General features: G+C 41.3%; 1 protein-coding gene across 1 annotated transcript in view; it reads left to right on the forward strand.

Moving 5' to 3' along the window:
• Positions 1-637: 637 nt before the first annotated feature.
• The window catches only part of wars2 (tryptophanyl tRNA synthetase 2, mitochondrial), a 30,024-nt gene continuing 10,194 nt past the window's right edge, over positions 638-20,467 (forward strand). Inside the window, exons 1-2 of the mRNA XM_004571978.3 lie at positions 638-798; positions 19,018-19,278. Coding sequence (XP_004572035.1) covers positions 694-798; positions 19,018-19,278 — 366 coding nt within the window. The 5' untranslated portion in view covers positions 638-693. The remainder of the gene's footprint in view (positions 799-19,017; positions 19,279-20,467) is intronic.

A 20,467-nucleotide genomic window follows, 5' to 3' on the forward strand; every position in this document is an offset into this window, starting at 1 on the left:
GTAAAGTGTAGTTTTAATTTAGTATACTTTATTTGAGCATTTCTATGTTATGCTGGTTTCTTCTTCTATGCCCCTATGTATTATTTTTGTTTTTGCTGTTTTTACTTAATAAGGTATTATAAATATATTTTGATGATAAAACCTTACTATTACTGAAGTAGTACAATTATGGCTTTTACCACAAATGCTTGCAGCAGATGGCTGCCCTCTCTGAACCTGGTTCTGTTGGAGGTTGCTTTTTGGTGAAATGACATTTTTCCTTCCCACTGTTGACAATTGCTTGCTCACAGGGGGGTGTGGGATTGTTGGGGTTTCTTTCTAATTTTTAGGGTCCTTACCTTACCATAGAAAGTGTCTTAAGGCAACTGTTGTGATTTGGCAACATACAAATTAAAGTAACACATCCTAAAACGTTGCTTGGTGCAAAATGAAGTTTAATTTCTTGCTGGTGCCACTTTTTGTATAATACAGTGAGGGCAAAGGATTGCATATAAACCTTAGGCTGTGTTGAGTGTTTGCCAAACCAGTTCTGATCTCTGTTTACTTCTGATTAAATATTAGGCTCTCATATGGGCTCCACCTCCCTCCGTAGGCCGCCCGTCCTGCCACCACATTTCAAAACGCTCTGACTCTGAATTGCCGCTGTCCTTTTTGTCCTTTCACAGCCGCCGTAGTTGGAAGCTATAATCAAAGATGGCGCTCCCCATGCGGAATAACTTGAAACATTTCCCCAGATTCATTCAGAAGTTAAACTCGCCTGTAAGGTTGCTTTGCGCAGGACTTCGTCCGGAAAACAAGGTATGCTTTGCAAGAAAGCTTTTGTAGTTATTCACGAGCTTCGTGGGTGAAAAATTCATACGCAATAAACGCTGTTCTGATAAGAGTTTCGTTGAAAGCGATGCTTTCGGTGTTTATTTCGTGTTGAGAACTCAAAGAAGGTCAGCTAATAAACGACCAATGCACATTAACAGGTGCATTACCCTTTGAAGCAGTTTAGATGGCTTCTAAGTGTTGTGTCCGTTTCTAATAAACTCACACTAAACATGCTCTGTGTGCTGCAGCAACACCTTGACGTGTAGTTCTTCTTTACAAGGAAGGTGGAAAAACTCAATAGAGGTGTATTATGGCAGGGGCGAGAATTTGCAGATTAGTCAGCCTCGCATATGTCCTATTTCGATCCAGTCCGTCTCATGCATGTGCACCATGAAGTGCTGTTTTGCAGACAAGGATGTATTCACAAATCTAACTGACATAATGTATCGAACAGGCGACACAACCTATGTTGGGTCACATTATCACCATATTTCCGTCATCACAGATATTTCTGTGACGTTAGTCAGGTGCTTGTTATTTCTTCTTTTACTCCCATTAAAAACACTTTCTCATTAGGTAAACTACCATAAGCTAATTAGAACCTAAACATCACTCTGACTCATTGTTTTTATTATTTTTTCCTGTAACCATGTGACTGATTTCTAAAAACTAAAAGAGAAGTATCAAAATCTGGCAATAAAACGCCAGATTCTTTATTGTGTTTACTTTATGATTTGATGTTTGCCTATATTAAGAATTTTCTTTAGACAGGGTTCTTTTCAGGGCTTGGCCAATTTATCTTTCTAAGAGTGGAGTTCTCAGAGACTGCTGATCATCCTGTGGTCAAAGCTTATTTCATAAGGAGCTGATGCCTGTGCTGTTGTTGCAGCAAAACTGTATAATAATCTCATAAGGGACCTGAGATCAGCCTCAGTGTGGTTGTTTTCAAATTTGAAATTAATTTGGGTTATTTCATGTAAACTGTGAGTGAATGTAGTGTCAGATTTTTGTTTATTCTGTTTTATATTAATGTAAAGCTCTTTGGCTTTAAATCTGGTTTAGGAATAAAAATTTCTTACTTATTTAAACAATTGAAAACAATGTGTTCAGCTACTGACAGAAGGTACAAAAAATTACCTGTAGATGAGTTACACCCACCTGATGTATTACCGAACAAAAGAAGGTGCAGCAGACTTGTGTAACAAAGCTAATGTCAGTAATTACATCATCTTCTAGGATGTTTAGAACTTCACTAGATGACAGGACATCAACCCATTTCTCTTTTTCACTCATCTCAATAATCTTCCTGTAGCCACTTTGATCTTTTGCTTATACCGAGGCTGCTGGCTTGCGGCTGGCTCTGAGCTCTGGTTAGCTTTAGCCACCTTTCCTTTGTTAGCTTTTTTAAAATATCCACGTTCAGCTGGGTCAGGGTGATATGAGTATATGGTTAGGTTTGTTGTTAGCAATGTTTTTGTGGTGGATTACTTTACCAACCTGTGTGTCTTTACTTACAGCGGAGAGCTTTCACGCTAATGACATGCTACTGTGTCACTGTACACAGTATGAAGTATGAAAAGTACTGACACTCCTTTTGGCGCAATGATTAAATTACACTCTTTAGTCGCAGCTGTTAGATTTCTTCTTGTTCAAAAGAAGAAAAAAAACTTGTACTTTTTGTTGCACTCTGGATGAAAATAAAGACAGATGATATTAAATTCAGGTTCCACATCCTGGAAATGAATATTCTCACTGAAACCTCATAAATACATTTAAAAAAAACTGTTCTTTAAATTGCTGAAATGTACTGAAACGTAATAAGTTTAGCATTATTATTGTTGTTGTTGTTGTTGTGTTTTGTTTTTTTAAGTTTGATTAATTCAACTACGGGCAGCACGGTGGCACGGTGGTTAGCACTGTTGCCGCACAGCAAGAAGGTCCTGAGTTCAATTCCACCATCAGGCCGGGGTCTTTCTGTGTGGAGTTTGCATGTTCTCCCCGTGTTTGCGTGGGTTCTCTCCGGGTACTCCGGCTTCCTCCCACCGTCCAAAGACATGCAGCTTGTGGGGATAGGTTAATTGGATAATCCAAATTGTCACTAGGTGTGAATGTGCGAGTGAATGTGAGTGTGAATGGTTGTCTGTCCCTGTGTGTTGGCCCTGCGACAGACTGGCGACCTGTCCAGGGTGTACCCTGCCTCTCGCCCTATGACAGCTGGGATAGGCTCCAGCGCCCCCCGCGACCCCGAAAAGGATAAGCGGAAGCGAATGGATGGATGGATAATTCAACTACTTTTAGAATTTCCAAATTCATAATTAGACCCATTCTGGAAAAATTACAGGAATTCTGGAAATCAATCTAAAGTGATTAAAATGATGTGCAGTGTGGCTATAACTGGCTGGGATGAAGCTAAGTTGTGGATCTGGACAACTGCTGACAATTTGGGAAAATGTTCTGATCTGTTTTGAACCTGGAACGCCTCATTACACTTTATGTTTATTTTTATTCTGTGCAATCATCCAATATTCTTCCTTTGGCTGGAGGAATATTGGAGGCTGGGGCCGTAGTTTGGACTAGAACAAAACATAGTTTCACCCAGTCCCTGTTGGAAAGGGATTCTGGGAAATGGAGGAAGTAAACTGAGATTGAATTAAGCAAGCAAGACATGGTTGTCTCAGTTATATAAACTAGTGGTGTCACAGTTCATTTTCTTTTTTCTTATCAAGAGTCATTTAGTGTGTTTTTGGTTTCTGCATGAGTTTGAAGATTTATTCCGTGATGTAACACGTTGTATTTGTTCACTATTTTAGTAGTTTTCATTTGCTCGTCTGGCTTGAGTTTGTTTTGTGGAGTTTATTTTCCTAGTCTGGCATGTGACATCACATCCTCAGTAGCACTCCTTAAGTGTACCTTTTTGACTTCAGTGGATTCGAGAAACACGCCTAATATAAGTCAGCTTAGGGCTTTTTATCATTGTGCAGCTGCCCTTGCGAAGCAAATGATGTGTTAAGGCAAACGATGAGTCCCTTGGCACACGTAAAAACAACAATCCTAAATATTGAGTTGTTCTGGCATGACTGTGCACCTCCAAACTTCACCCATCTGCTCAAAACTCCACTGCTGGTTGATGTACGAGCTGTAACACAGAATCTGCGTTCACTGCCATCTCGTCTGTATTTTGTTAAGCCAAAGTCTCTGGAGGGGCCGGAGAAGGTGTGCGACGAGAGGGGAGGAAGGGGTGGAAAGCTGGGGGGGACTCTGAAAGCATCACAGCGGTGCTTCATTACCAGCAATAACATCAGAAATGAAGTGTTGGTTTTCATTTGTTTTAATTTTCTCCAAATGTGGACGGCCGAGTGCAAACACGAGCGTGCTCACAATGCTCCGAGGTGTGATGTGCGTCAAACAAGATGCTCTTTTAGAGGTTTTTCTGCACTGTAAAAAGTCAGTGAGCCTCAACGGACTGACACAAAGATGAAGTGCGACCGTTTGTCAGATGCTTTTGATTTGGAGAGAAATGTTTGTCGGCTGTGGTTTGCTTTTAAATATTGGTCTCCTTGATGCCTGTTTGGGAAAGCAAATATCAGCGAGGAAACATCAACTTGCCAAGGCCTAAAATTAAAATGTGTTTTTGTTTTGCTTTGTTTTTTGCAGTCCTGGCTGGATGAACGGGTTAGAAACGCATGTTTTTCCCAGCTTTTTTTGGTGGTGAGAGACATTGCAGCTGAAAGGTATAAAATGTCTTAGAATGCAGTTGTGGTGCTGATTAGTGCATCAATTCCAAAATTATTTCAGGAATTATGCAGATGAACGTCTTTTTTTGTTTTAAGTCTTGAGATCAAAACTCTAGTTGTTGTCATTGCTTTGGAGGCCCGGAGCCTACACACCAGTCTTCAGAGGGAAGAGGAAACTACACAGCCTGTGTCTGGGACGGCATGGTGATGAATTGGATGCGCAACACAGAGGCTGCGTACAAAAAGGGGGAGAGCAGGCTGCAGTTTCTAAAGAAGTTGAGATCCTTCAGTATGTGCAACAGCCAGTACTAGGCTGCGGACTGCTGGCAGAGCAGCATTGGAGCTGTGCGATGACTGAACTGAATAAACTCATCGGGAAGGCTGGCCCTGTGATTGGCTGCAAATTGGACTCTTTGGGAGGTCACTTAACAAACTGTAATCCATCCATCCGCTTCTCCTTTTCAGGGTCGCGGCGGGCGCTGGAGCCTATCCCAGCTGACATAGGGCGAGAGGCGGGGTACACCCTGGACAGGTCGCCAGTCTGTCGCAGGGCCAACACACAGGGACAGACGACCATTTGCGCTCACATTCACTGCCGCATTCACACCTATGAGCAATTTGGATTAATCAATTAACCCAGTGGTTCCCAAACTTTCCCCCCTTTGTTTTACAAGAAAAATGTTCACGCCCCCCCCCCCCCCCCCCCCACACACACACACACACACACACAAACACATCCTCCAACCACACACACCCATATTTTGCTCCATTGCAGTTTATTTCACACCTCAAACATTTAGTAAACAATTAAGCAAATACAAGTAAACTGCAATAAATTACAGGTAATAAGAAAATAAACTCTTTTACGCTATGTCCGCACCTACACGGGTATTTTTGAAAACGCAGCTGTTTCGTCCACATGTAAACGGTGTTTACAACCGAAAACTGAGATTTTTAAAACTCCTTTTTTGCGTTTCCGTGTGGACGAGGAATACAGAGTTCGTCACGCAACGTCAAAGGGATGTGCCTTTTTTCACGTCACGCTGTGCGCCACGTTATTGTTTACATGAGAGGAATTGCAGAAACAAAATACTGTTAATCTGACTATCTTCAGTTTTTACACGCTTACACACACGCAGTTACTGACCCTCCGTTTACAAAGGCAGAGGCGTCACGGTGTGATTATTTTACATGTAGTTGTTTTTTTCCTGTGTAATAATATTCAACATTGCTATCAATACATTTTTCAAAAAATGCCTCCCTGTGCAAAATGGGTTTAAAACCATAAACGGCTGTGGGATCCTGTTTGTCCGTGATTTAGACAGGGGGAATAAATTGTGGCAGGATCAGCCTGATGTTATTTGTATCCCACTATAACTTTACTGTATAAAGAGCTAATATCTCCAAAGTATTTAGTCATTACAACAAGTGTTTGTGAACTAAAAATCAAGAATGTGGGATCCTGTTTGTCCATGATTTGAAGAGCCCAGCGCTGCTCCCTACGAAGGGGAAAACCAATTCTGTAGGGAAGATTTGCTTCACCATATTTTCTAGTCTTTGGCTTAGAATGAAGTTGGTTTGGAAACATATTCAGCGATGCTTCATCTCCTGCTTTGCGTTTGTGTGGGCGCCCGTGATAGCAGTGTCCAAGCGTTGTTGTTGTTGTTGTTGTTGTTGTTTTGTTTTTTCCCCCCTTTTCATACCGAGCCTCCCCTGCAATGGCTCTGCGCCTCCCCTAGGGGGCGGGCCCCACACTTTGGGAAGGTCTGAATTTTAAATGTTATATACCTATGTGGTATGTGACTTTTGTTGCCATGATACCATGTCTCTCTTGGAAATGAGATTTTTAATCTCAATGAGATTTTTTTACCTGGATAAATAAAGGATTAATAAAAAAAATTAACCTATCCCCAGAAACTGCATGTCTTTGGACATGCAAACTCCACACAGAAAGACCCCGGCCTGAATTGAACTCAGGGCCTTCTTGCTGTGCAGCAACAGTGCTAACCACTGTGCCACCACTTGCTGGACATGCAGCAGAGAAGCTTTCTAAAGGGCTCAAGCTACGTCTGTACAGCGTAACACATCTAACAGGGAATCATCTGTTTTCTCATTATAATCACTTATTTCAACTTTGCACTGTTACAACTCTTAAAACACTGTTACACTAAACCACTTTTATGCCATCATTGTTTTTTTTCACTACTTCTTTTTTTTATGAGAACTTTCGAAATAAGTAAAGTATATCTATATTTTCTTTATTTATTTTTATTTCATCTTGTGAGTTCCTTAGCCAGGTGTCTTACTCATTACAAGCACATGAGACGAGGTATCACAGGTATTTAATGATTTAAAAATCCAAGATATTGGCCGATGTTATTTCTTTTCTTTTCAGACATAAGAAACAAACAAATTTCCCAAACTTTTGTTATGCATAAATATTTATGAGACCTTCGTAAAACGATATGAAAATACAGTTTAAAAATAACTTGTTTATGCTTCAGCGGGCTCTGCTTGGATTAGCTCGTTGTCGTGTTTGTGGCGCTCCAAACACAGGGACACTGCAGGGCGCCCTCTGTTGGAGGAACTATGCAACATCAACAGTCATAACATCAATAAATAGTTTTCGTCCTGTGTCTTTAGTTTTTAATTACATTTTTTCTGTTATAGGCTGTTTTAAAAATTCAATATCGTTAATATCGGATAGCTGGTACATCAGTGGAGCTCTGTCTAACTCGATATATTTACTGTTAAGTTTTTATGTGTCTAAATTAAATGAAAAAGAGGCATTAAGTAATTTTTAATACAGTATATATTGTCTTACACTAGCTTTTAGAGGTACTGTGATAGCTTTTTATTTTTTTTGTCCTCAACAAAAAAAAACAGTTCTCAGTTAAAAATAAGCAAATCTTTATATATAAATCTTTGTATCTTTGCACTTGAGAAACTGCAGATTTGTTTGGATAGCACTGAAATATTTCTACTGTAACTCTACAGCAGGGGTCCCTAATCCCAGTCCGCGAGGGCCAGTGTCCCTGCAGGTTTTAACTCTCACCCTGGGTCAATACACCTGAATCACATGATTAGTTCATTACCAGGCGTCTGAAGAACTTCAAGACATGTTGAGGAGGTAGTTTATCCATTTAAATCAGCTGTGATGGATCAAGGACACATCTAAAACCTGCAGGGACACCGGCCCTCGTGGACTGGGATTGGGGACCCCTGCTCTACAGCGGAGTTACCTCCAGCCTCACATCACTTGTAAATATGTTCCTCCCCTGTCCAGGCATCCCCGGCCTGTGCTCCTGTTATTGGTTGATATCAGTCATGTCAGCCCCCAGCTCCAGGAAAGAGGAAGTGACTTCTAATTTTTCTCTCCGTTCTCCTTGACTCCACGTTCACTTACTCGAGTGTCAGTTAAAACCATTAGAGCTGTTCCCACACCACACGGGAGGGGCCTGCGAGAGCGCGGAAACACAGTCTCTCCTTTGAGGATGTTCATTAACTGCCCTATTTATTTTCAACTGTCAGAAAAGCCCGCTAATTCTCAGCAGTCCCTCCTGTGTAATTAGGTCTGTCGTAATCATTCTGCAGCCGGGGCCCTCACTCAGATGCCGCGCACATTACCTGTCTCTTAAAGCAATCCCATATGTCAGCGTATTCGTTTGGATAATTTCATATAGCTAAGTCGAATTACAGAGTCGCTCCACAGACGTGCCCACAGTGGTACCTGACAAATCTTACTAGTTCTTCCATGCTTCAGCTTGTGCTGTCTGCAGCACTTTTTCCCAAGCTTCTGACAGTTTTAATTAAAACCAAACGAGTATCTGATATTGTGTCTTTTGAGTCGCACTCAAATCGAGAGACACTGCCTTTGGAGACGGAAATGACTGCACTCTTCAGAGGTGGAGGTTCACCCTGAGTGTTACTTTAATTACATATTGTCAAATTTATGACGTGTGCGCTGGCTAGGTTTTTGCTGTCTTGTGACGCTTACTTGTTTTTCTTTTTGAGTTCCTGTCAGTCATTTGTTTCCAGCAAGTGAAATGAAATTAAACATATCCATTGTCAACATTGAAAGGGAAGGAAATGGTTTAATGAAGCTATTTCAAATGGCTTGAACAGAGCCAAAGCATGGAAGTAAGTAGCTCTGGTATAAATGTGTTTATGTAAGAGTGAAAAAATTGCAATATAAACGAAGTTTCCCAGCTGTGCACAGCTGCTGCTCATGGGATCGTTTTTGTAGGCAAACTGGTTTGGCTCTAGCAAAGCTGAACTTGAGCTGGGTTGTAGTCAGTGATCCTGCTTTTGGATTGATTCATCTTTTGTGAGAATGATAACCTTTATTATATTAAAATTAGGATGCTAAATAGTTTGCTGTGAATGGTTAGCGATCTTATTCTGTCTAGAAGCATTTAAAGTGAAAGGTGAGCTGAACTTCCCCCTCCAAAAAACTGCATTGGTGTGTTTGTCTGATGCTGCCATGCTACCTCATTATTTGATAAATACAAATGCAAAGCTGCTCTGCATTTTTAGTATTTGATTGGTCCATGAAGTTCATGCGCCCACTGTTTAGTCTGAAAGATTTGTGAACACTGTTGCATGAAAAACGGTGCTTTATGTCTTTACAACAGGTTCAATTTCATCTTACTCTGATCATAGTTTATTTAGTATATATGTGTGTGTGTGTGTGTGTGTGTGTGTGTGTGTGTGTGTGTGTGTGTGTGTGTGTGTGTGTGTGTGTGTGTGTGTGTGCTTTCTCTTTAATTATGGGGTGAACAGTCTGAATGAAATTTTTTTTTTTTCCAACATCATCACACATAAAATGATTATTAACGTCTATTTTTTTTTTTTTTTTTTTTTTTTAGAAAAGATGTATTATAAATGATACATTTTTGATTTTTGTATATATTATGCTCATTTCCTCATCCACAGGCTTGGCTAGTTGAAATTACTATCTGCAGTGGAGATTTGGTTTCTAACCCAAGTTACCCCTTGGTCATATAGCTGTAGATGTTACATACATCCAAGAGATGGGAAGGTTGGCAATGCAGTGGTTAGCACCATCATGTCAGAGAAAGAAGTTCTTGGGTTCAGATTTAATGGCTAGCCAGTAAATTTTGAGTTTGCGTATTCTCCCAGCTGCTTCCCACAGTCCAAAGACATACACTTAAGGTTAATTGGTGTTAATAAATTGCGCCCCCTCCACGATCCTGAATTGTATAAACAGAAGGAACAGTTGCCCAATGACTAGTTTTCATCACAAATTATCATCCCTTCAATCTTAATTTCAATTACTGCTAATCAGCTATCCCCAACGCTTCCCATTTTTTTGAGTTTCAGTGAAGTAGACGTTGTTCTGCTCTAGAGCTGCCACAAACGATTATTTTGATAGTCGACTAGTCACCGATTATTTTTGCGATTAGTCGACTAATCAAATCCATTGGACGTAAAACTACAGCTTATTGCACCAGCAGCATCTGCTCTTATATAACTATCATTAGCTTACAGCTTTAAGTGTTTACGGTCTGTGCTAACTAAAAATAAAGACAAGATGATAGTTTATTAAATTTTAATGAAATTTGCAGATTGTTTCGGTGAAGTTTAATAAACTCCTTGCTATCTAAAATATAACAGGACACCGGAGTAGATTCTCCAGCATCTCACACTTCTGATAATCAGCTGTCTGCTTGATGTTTATTCAGCTGTTTAAAAACTATAACTTTAATCTCAGCCAAACCGATTTACTCAGGAACAAATAAAATACTAAAAAAGCCAAACTATAACATTTTTAAGTTATCTAAGTGACTTATATATCATGTTTAACCTGAGTAGCGAAAGACGCGATTTGCCGGGAGTCCGGTGTTCTCACAGCTCTAGTGACCTTGCCCCCGGCTCGCTATCGAGCTAGTGGGTAACAGATGTCTCCGAAAACTTCGGAGCACTTTTGAAAATATGTGGTGTCCTGATAAACTGAGCAGATATTTGAGGTTTACACAGCTACATTCTCACCTGAAAATATGTTAAACGTTTATTTTGTGACCCAGAAAGAATAATAAGCGTAATATTAAAACTTACTAGCTGCCGCCATTGTTGGAAACTGAGCAGGGCCGCGCTATGAATTCTGGGACACAGCTTCTTCTTCTTCTTCGGGGTTTAACGGCAGCTGGCATCCTTGTACATGCAGTGCTGCCATCTTCTGTTTCAGTCCGTTATTACACTCTTAAATCCTACTACTTATTCCTGCGTCTTTTGTGATCTTACAAAGCTTCAAACGACGTGTCGACTATTAAATTAGTCGTCGACGATTTTGATAGTCGACGTAATCGTGACTAGTCGACTAATCGTGGCAGCCCTATTCTGCTCTGCAGATGTGCTGTGAACTGGAGGGGAATCTAAACAGGACCTGCAGCAGCTGCAGGACTGGTTTATGTGCCATTGGTTCAAGTTCAATGAGGCAACGAGAGCTATTCACATATCCTAGCTAATTTCTAACCAAAACTGTGGGTTGGGCATCTCAATAAAGAGGCAGCTGATCATTTCTGTGTTGTTTATTTGTCACAAAATATCTGTACTTACATTTGCGAAAGAAAACTGTTTAATTCTTTTATTAGTTATTTTAAGGAAGTGTGATGGTGCGCAAAAGATGCATCCACCTGTGCATGTATCCTTCCCTGCCCTGCTGCCAGGAAATCAAATGGAGGTTTGTGGGAAACACTGAGATGTGGAATGTTGTTAAAAATTTCTAAAGTATTCAAAAGTAGTCTTTTAAATCTGTGTTAGGAAGATGTTTTATTATGGGCCTTAATGTTAAATGGTGTGAAGTTTCTGCTTCTTTGGATTAACCATCTTTCACACGTGTTATGTATAATAACATCAGCACCTAATAGGACACTGTCATTGATACACTATCGGCTGTCAGTGTTTGTCACTTCCCATAAACTAGAAAAGTCATTAAATGTTTAGTTTCTAATGAGCCAGATCCAAGTTTCCTGTCTTAAGTAGGCAGCGCTCCTCTTGATGATCTCCCCCCAGGCTATACTGAAGTCTGGTTTCTTCAGAAGCTGCAGACATTTAGGACTGGAGGCCGGAGCTGCCTCTGCTGCTTGGTTATTTTTGGAGCACTGTTGAGCCCTGTCTGCGGGGAGTGCTGTTTTTGAAGGGCCTCCAGTCCCATTAATCAGCCAAGGGACCCCACGGCGCGAGCGGGCCCTGAGCCCTGGCCTGCCACACTGCAGTGTTCTGTTCCTGTAGCCCCGCTCTCTGCACAGTGTGAAGCTCAGAGGAACCTCATCAATCTCACCTGTCCCACACGTCAACCACAGATTTAATCAATTGCTCCTTTTGGGCCTTCTCTTCTGCTGCCCCTGCAACCCACTCAATGGGGGGAAAAAAGGAAAAAAATGCCTTTGACTGGACAGTCTGATTTAAAAAAAAAAAAAAAAAAAAAAAAAATCATATTGCTTCCTCCTTTAACATTTTTTCCTGTTCTTCTGTCCCCTGCTTTATCCAGCACTTCATTTACTTTTCTTCAGTTAAATTCATTAATACACCTTTCATGGTGTGTGCACATTTTCTCTGTGGTCATATGGACTTTGTTTCAAATTTGAGTGTATCCTCACATTGGCTAAACACACACATGCTTTCAAGAAAAAAGCGGTGAGGATGGTGGGAGTACAGTAAGCCCTATTTCCTGTTTGATACCTGACTGAAGTGCAGCTCTGTCGGTCGCCTGCTTTAACAGGTCCCTAAGTGAGTGGTAGACAGAGATGAAGAAAGATATGTGGGTAAGGAGGGGAGGGGCTCTGTGTCAAAGTGTATTTCAGCATGTTGGCGTTAATGGGGTGCCTGCAGTGCCCAGGACAGAATAAGAACACTGGATCCAATGTGCAAGACACTCAGCAGGAGCGCAGCGAAAATCCTCCATTCTTGGCCCCATCTCTGTGCTCCACAGACATGGTTAGATCTGGGGCACTTTGCTTGCCCACAAAGAGCTGATGGTAATTCACAGCAGGGAAAGCAGCGATGCTCCCAGAGGTGTTTTTTCTTTTTTTCCCCCTTCAGACGTGCTGAAATTGGTGTAGTTAAAAGGCGGTGACTGTCGTACCTCCTCCTCGGCTCCACGGTGAGAGAGATATCAGTGGACCACTCCAGGACACTGAGGCTCTGATATGATGTATGAGCTCTGAAAAGCAGTCTGGAGGAGATCTGAGAAGAGAAATGAGGTGTTATGCAAGTTTTAGCTCAACCAAAACCATGGCTATGATTAATAACATAGCTAGTTCGAGACTGTCGGGTCACACTAGCTGGAAGCTACAAATGCTTGATAGCAGCAGTTGTAGTGATAATAATAATGATGATGATGATGAACCTGTGGTCTGTTTTGGCTTGCTTTTTTTTCAGATTACGTAGCAGCTTTAGTGAACAAAAGTAACAAAAGCATAAATTCTGCGCAGTTGGCCATTCTCACATGTAGCACAAAAGGAAATGGTCTGCGTGAATTTCTCGCTACTGGAAATTGGTTTAGAAATTGAAGTTTGCACTCTTATGTGCGTCTGCAATGATTAATGTCTAGATTAAATAAAGGAGTGCCGGGGATGTGTAAAAAGGAGAATTAAGAAAACCCTGCTTGACATGATGTGTAAAAGAATGGGTGCTTTTCTCCGAGACTTCAGATGAGGTGTACATTTATTCTACGTTTCGAAGGCAAACAAAGTGTGATAGTATCAGCTGGAAATGTAAAAAACAAAACAAAAAACAACGTTGCAGTGCTCTCTAAGTAGGCAGCCATGAAGGAGAGACGTGGGTACGGTTTTCCACAGTGAAAACTTTTCGATCACGCTTTGTCCAATTCAGCCTACATGTGAGTTGGAAGCATCCATATGTATGGCCTTTAATCTAGCAGAGGAAAATCATATATGATTGTAGATTCAAGCCCAGAGTCTGTGTATCCACTTTTATGCATCTGCTCCCACTGCTATCTGTCATTTTACACATTCCTCGTTAAGGGTGTAATTTCATTGTAGCTCGCACTCAGTCAAATGATGAATCCAATATTTGTCATTTCCCAATATGCAGTTGTTCCAGTGCTGCGGGATACTTTGGAGAGAAGACGGAAATTTTCCTGGAATGAGACTTTCTATTAAACTGTGGGAAACCAATCACTGATTTCTCCTCGTCTTCAAATGATTGGAATGAAGTGGCGCCTGTGACAGTTGTTTTCCATTTAATAACGCAGCTTGTGGATGGGATCGAAGTCATGTTACTGTTTTGGATAGACTGGCTGATAGTGTTCTTTCCACTTGATGTGAGCTGTCAAATTCACATGGACAGACACCTTCACAGCTTCACTGATGTTGATGTAGGCATAGACTACACGTGTGGACATATGTCTGTTTGCACATGATCGCTATCCCTACGGATAATACCACACACGCGGACAAATGAACACACATTCCCGGAAAGGTAGTGCAAGTGTGAAAGCATGGCCTTTTTAGTGTATGTAACCTTCTAGCTGTTGGTGTTAATGTCACACACACATGGTGCGTAATGCATTTAGCATATGGCAGACGTGGATGAAGAAAGCTTTCGTCGCCTTTGCGACGGTGCGGTCTGAAAGCACCGCGCTCCTGTCGGTGTAAAAATATGAGACGAGAATGGCCAGCGTTTTCCGTGTCTGCTCCGTGTCATCAGCAGGTATCCAGCAACTATGAGAATGAGGCAGAAGGAGACAGAAGAAGACAGATAACACTGCTCAACAGAGGTTTGCTTGTATAAAACAGCAACTGGACAAGAAGGAAGTGTTTCATTTGTTAACTAAGAATTAACGTCTGCTGTTACTCAGGCTTTTGTCTCAATTATTTTTCTTTTTGATTTTTGTTTTTTCTTGAATTGACAATATGTGAGCCAGACACCATCTGCCATACTCCAGGGACGGCAGTGTTGTAAGGCCAGCTGGCCAGAGTTCCTTCACTTTGGTGGCTGAAAGTGGGTTTTTTTTTTAGTTTAGTTTAGTTTTTGGAATATTTCAACCCACAGAGTGTCTGTTCCATTTTCAAATAAAGGAATAAACACAACATTTGGTCCAAAATATTATTTCCCTCAGAAAGAAATGATCAAAGAACACAACAAGAAGCACCTCAAGAGTGCAAAACCTCTGCCAAGGCAGCTCGCTCTCTGGTCTTTTAAATGTACTTTGAGAAGTTTGTAGTGTAGTAAAAACAATTGCAAATTGCAGCTTTTATTATTTTCCCTGTTGAAATATATTTTAACATGCACAATTTTGAATATAAATATTTTCTTTTATAATTTTTATCTTTGTAGATATAGTACGTGTATCTATTTTCAGTGTTTAGTGCAGTTCCTTGAATTATTTAATAATAAAAATGTGAATAAGTTAAAAAAAAAAGGTTTTGATCACAAGTTTCATTTAATTAAAAAATTATTCAGGGAAGGCACATTGCACATGTATTCAAATTGTTGTGTATTTAAATGATTAAGACCTGTTACTGTAATGTACATAACAAAATGTATATTATTATTACAATCATAAGAATCATATTCTCATGAGGTGGGTATGTATCATTGTAGGGTCCACCTTACGCTATAAAGCGCCTTGAGGTGACTGTTGTTGTGATTTGCGCTGTATAAATAGAACTGAACTGAATGAGCTTCAGATCAATCTATTGACTTTGTTGGAGGGGTAAAATGTGACATCATATTGTAAGAATCATAGTTTCTGAGTTTTAAGGCTTTTTCCAGTTTAGACCAGTAAAATATTAAACTGACCTTGAAGGCCTTTGGTGGATGTAAGATTGTAAACACGATTCCGCTCTACACCCCTACAAAGTTTTATCATAATTCATTCAAAACTTTTCGAGCGCTATACAAATGGCCTGCATTTGTATAGCGCTTTTCTAGTCCCTAAGGACCCCAAAGCGCTTCACACTACATTCAGTCATTCACCCATTCACACACACATTCACACACTGGCGATGGCAAGCTACGTTGTAGCCACAGCTGCCCTGGGGCGCACTGACAGAGGCGAGGCTGCCGGACACTGGCGCCACCGGCCCTCTGACCACTGTGATTACAGACAAATACATGCTGGTAAATGCTATGAAACACATAAGCTCTGTGGCAGAGGTGATATTGTAAAATAGAATAACTTGTGATTTCTAGCATTTTGTAAATGGCCAAACTTTAGCACTATTTTATGATGGTTTCAGGTCTTTATTAACATGTTTAAATCTGGTTTAGAGTAAGAAATATATCTGATTTATCTTACTGGAAATTGTCTAACATACCACTGGGAGTCATTTAAAGATGTAAGGTCAAGCACTATACAAGTATTTCACAAGTTATTGAATTTAATATCGTGCGTGGCAAAAGTGTGCTTGTTGATAATATTTTATTGCTGTTGGCTTTGCAGCGCAGTATTCATTACAAACATTAATTGCTTTACAGCGTTTGCTGTCACCTCTGTCATCGTGCTCTAGTTGATTTACTTACTTGTTTAGGTTACTTTCTCCTCCAAGAGCTATAGTGGCATGTGTTTAAAGACACTTTCCTCAGACCAAAAGTAACACAGAGGTGTCTGGCAAAGTGGCTTAAAGCGCGATAGCCCACGATTGCCCAGTGGCTAGTTAGCTGTGGCGTTGACTCTCATTTGACACTCGATTGGCTCAAATGACACCATTACCATGTCTGCATGGCTAATGGCCTCCCCTGGGGGCCGGAGCAGAAGGGGAGGGAACATGCGTTTGGCATGTCAGCTCGAGGTGAGAACACACATGAGCCAGACTCTGGGTCCCGTCCGCACCCAAATCAATCCTGACACCTCTTAAGAGGCTCTCAGCATCAATGGCACTCCAGCGCAATTACCCTGTCGGTAATGACATAAGCACCCAGTTCCTTCCTGCCTCTCTCTCGCTGGGTGGAAAGCTGCTCCCTCAGGCCAGTAGATGGAGACTTTGTGGACCAACGCTGGCCTCCCAGCAGTTGTTATTCGATCCCTCAGGGTTTAAAGATGTAGAACCTCTGGGCTACGCCGGTGAGAGAGCAACTGTTATCTGATCTCAGATGCTGTGGTGAGCCTGTCCCTCAGTCAGATTGAATGTGATTTAGTTCAGCAAGCTGTCAAGATAACTGATTTCTGAGCGGTGACTGAAGAGGATATCCTCTGAAAACTTCAGGTTTTAATGATTAGTTATAATAACCTTGAAAAGTGCAGCTGGGGAACATATGATCGCCAGTCAGATTTTGAGGCGATAACGCGGAGATCCTGTGGGCTTTGTGGGGTTGGGGGGAGTTTTAAAATGGGCTCTTCAGTCAAACGTCCAGGTGTTGCTGTTTACAACCCATCAGTGCTATCTCATATAAAGCTTAACATATTTTCTTTGAAAACGACTGCGAGGTTATTACATAAAATCTGACAGTTTAGCACAAGTTTCATTTTCAGAGGTTTTGGATAGACATAACTTGGAGCATACGGAGGTAGTAATAAGTGGGGAGAATCCAATCCGCGGTCCAGTACTGAAAACTATAGCACCTTCTAAATGGATCTTGTGGTAAGATTGATTTGTCTGCTGCTGAATCTCTTCCTTTGCTTCTTGCCAGCATATTCAGAGCATATTTGTAGGACAATTTTTATCCTGAACACAGAAGTACAGCCTCCACTTTCCATCCAATAAGACCCCTATGTGTTGGTATAGTGGGGGGATCCTACAACAAAAACAATGCAGGTTCTTCAGGCATTAACAGTTAAACAATTAGAGATCATCTAGCAACTTTAATGCACAGACTGTTCATTAAACACACATTCCTAATATATTGCAGTGGTACTGTTACTAGCTTACAGTTACCTACTATTGGTGGATTGAGGTGCTTGAGCCATACACATCACCTTGTGTAAAGTCCTGTAGATTAAATTCATGGATCCATGTAGTTATTTAAAACTAGACTTCCAGATTTGCATTCCATTGTATTTTGGTACACAGGTAATAACACACCTGTAACAATGCAGCCCATGAACCTTCCTTTTTTTCTAAAGCAGGCAATTGGCAGGTATTTCTGGCCACGGAGTCATCCTGCAGACCTCAAAGGTCTAGTCCTCAGGCATGCGGTGGTTCTTTTTATCTACCTTGAGCATTCATCCAAGCCACTTCTGCCGGGAACTGAATCCTTGTCTCCACTGTGGGCTGTTATGTGTATTACCAAAGCGCCAAAGATTTTGTCTTTCTGCCAGACCAACAAAAACAGTTCCAGTCTGTGTTCATGTGTCTTTCTGCTCTGTTGAAGCCCTAATCTACTGTGTAACGGCTTTGGTCAAAAAGCCCTAGTTTTGGATGCCAGCGTGGTTTCATGTGTCATAACAGGTGCCACTCTGCTTGCCCTCTAATTGTATCGTGTGGTGGCACAAGCAGAGGTTAAGACTCTTGCCTAGCAAGGCTAATTGAAAGCCAAGGTTCAGTGAAGCCGACTGATGCCAGGAGAAATGAGGTGTTTGGCCCCAGTCAGACTCTGCAGGAAGAGAAATATAGTTTTAGTCCAGTGGTACAACCACAAATACTGATCTCCCTGTTTCAATTGGTGAGTGTTGAGACCCTGCTGCTGTCTCTAAAATAAGGTCCTTGTTTTAATTATAGAAAAAACCCTTACCCTATGGTGGGCTGCTGTTGTTATATGTGATGTATTTATGCTGTTTTTTTTTTTTATCCCCCCCTTTTTGTGCAGCTTTCTGTTATGGTAATGAAAGGCTTTGAAGCTGGTTGGATGGTTGTAAGTGATATTGTTGGCCAATGAGGTGATGCATTCTTTGTGCTGGATGTGTTTGGGAGAGAACAGAGGTGCTAGCCATGGAGTTAGCATCTTAGTAATACAAGCATGACTGCTAATGGTCCCCAACCTGCCAACTGACACTTCGGTCTCTACAGGCTTCTTTCTAGTGGTAACTTTCTCCCTTTTCAAGGATTTTTTGTCTTGGCCTTAGCTTTGACTTTTAAAGTCAACCAACCATTGTTGCGCTAATCTGGAGACATTGGTGTTATAGGCACTGTTTTAAGAACAGAAGTTAATGTGCTAAAAAGGGATGATATTTCTGATATTTCTGGCTCTATTCCTTCCCCTCACCCCTCACTGGTCTCAGCCTCCCCCTGAGCCTGGTTCTGCCGGAGATTACTTCCTGCGATAAGGGAGTTTTTCCTTCCCATTGTCACCAAGTACTTGCTCATAGGTGGTCGTCTGATTGTTGAGGTTTTTTGCACCTTGCGGCCACTGTTGTTGTGATTTGGCGAAACTAAAATAAGAGAGACTAGTGTTCAGAGGTATGATGAAGACAGTGGAACATCTTTGATCGCTCATGTGATTATACATGACATCATTTGTAATTACATTTCCGTGATGTTATTTCATTATCAAATCCAAAGTGCTATAGAGCCAACTCGAGCAAATTCCTTCTTCTTTTTCCCAGGAGGCTCCAAGAAGTGGCCGTGTATTCTCAGGGATTCAGCCTACTGGAGTGCCCCACCTGGGAAATTACCTGGGTGCTCTGGAGAACTGGGTGTCCCTGCAGGACCAGTACCCCTCAGTCCTCTACAGCATTGTGGATCTGCACTCCATCACCCAGCCCCAGGATCCAACGCAGCTCAAGAGTAACATACTGGACATGGCAGCCAGCTTGTTGGCCTGCGGTATCAACCCAGAGAAAGCGATACTCTTCCAGCAGTCTCAGGTGAGTTGGGCATGTTTGATTGATGCCGTTTATAAATATATATGATGTGTTATATTTGCTGTGTAGTTCCCTACATAGTGTGTTGGATGCATATACACTTCTGTCTATAAATGAATACTCACAGGTGGAGAAAGTACTATTTATATGTGATAAGTAATGCAACCCAACATGCGCTTTGCATGTATATATAATTTAGATTTCACACTCATGTCTGCAGATTATTTTTCACATTTCATGTGGTTATCAAGTAGAGAGCACATCAGTGTTTGTTTAAGAAAAGAAGTGCCCTTTTTTGTCTTTTTTGTTGTTGTTTTTTAAAGCTGGGCAGCTTCTTCTCTCATTGCTGGTTTTTCAAAGAAGAAAAACGGTTTATTTTCGTGATGTCGACTCTCATATTTACCTTCCTACATGCTGACAGACCCCAAAATGTTTATTTCCTTGCTCCTGATTCTTATCTCCAATGTGTGCTCAACCAATTCACAGAGCCTGTAAAAACACAAACTGACACAAACCACCGTTAAGTCCTTCTTTAGCCCACGTGAAAGAAACTGAGAAGGATAACGACAAGTCTTAACATTTGCAGCACTTCAGCACATCATCCCCGAATTTAGGCTTGAGCTCACACTGACGATGGAGAGAGAGAAATCAGAACAGCTGTTTGCTTCTCCCCTGACACCACATGTGTATTTTTCTTTTCTTACTCACAAGTTAAGTTGGGTGGGTGGGTGTGTGTGTGTATGTGTGGATAGTTCAGTCCATCTGTGTTTCTTTGCCACCCACTCCTCACACACACACACAAACACAGAGTCCTATTTTTATTCTTGTTTAGCTTCATGCCACATAACTTGGCAGCAAGGCGACCCCCGTGTTGAACACGCCCGCTCCACATGTAAAAATACGATGGCCGCCCAAAGAAAATACTGGGCTTAATTGAAAAAATGCAAAGAGTTGGTGACGAGCTAAACTCGGAGGATTTGCGGATCTGCTGATTCATTGACTTCATTTTTTAATACCACTGAGTTTTATAAGTATTGACCAGAAAAGTGGATTTACTGTGTTGAGGCAACTGTTAGCTGTTCTCTAAAATCCCTTCTTTGCAGCCTTAGGAGCTGCTGCCATGGCTGTTACTGTCAGTCTAATGCTGATATGATCCGTAACATTAGCATATCTCTCGTTGCGGGGCTTTCTT

The sequence above is a fragment of the Maylandia zebra genome, linkage group LG16 (assembly GCF_041146795.1).
Source record: "Maylandia zebra isolate NMK-2024a linkage group LG16, Mzebra_GT3a, whole genome shotgun sequence".
NCBI classification, from domain to species: domain Eukaryota; kingdom Metazoa; phylum Chordata; class Actinopteri; order Cichliformes; family Cichlidae; genus Maylandia; species Maylandia zebra.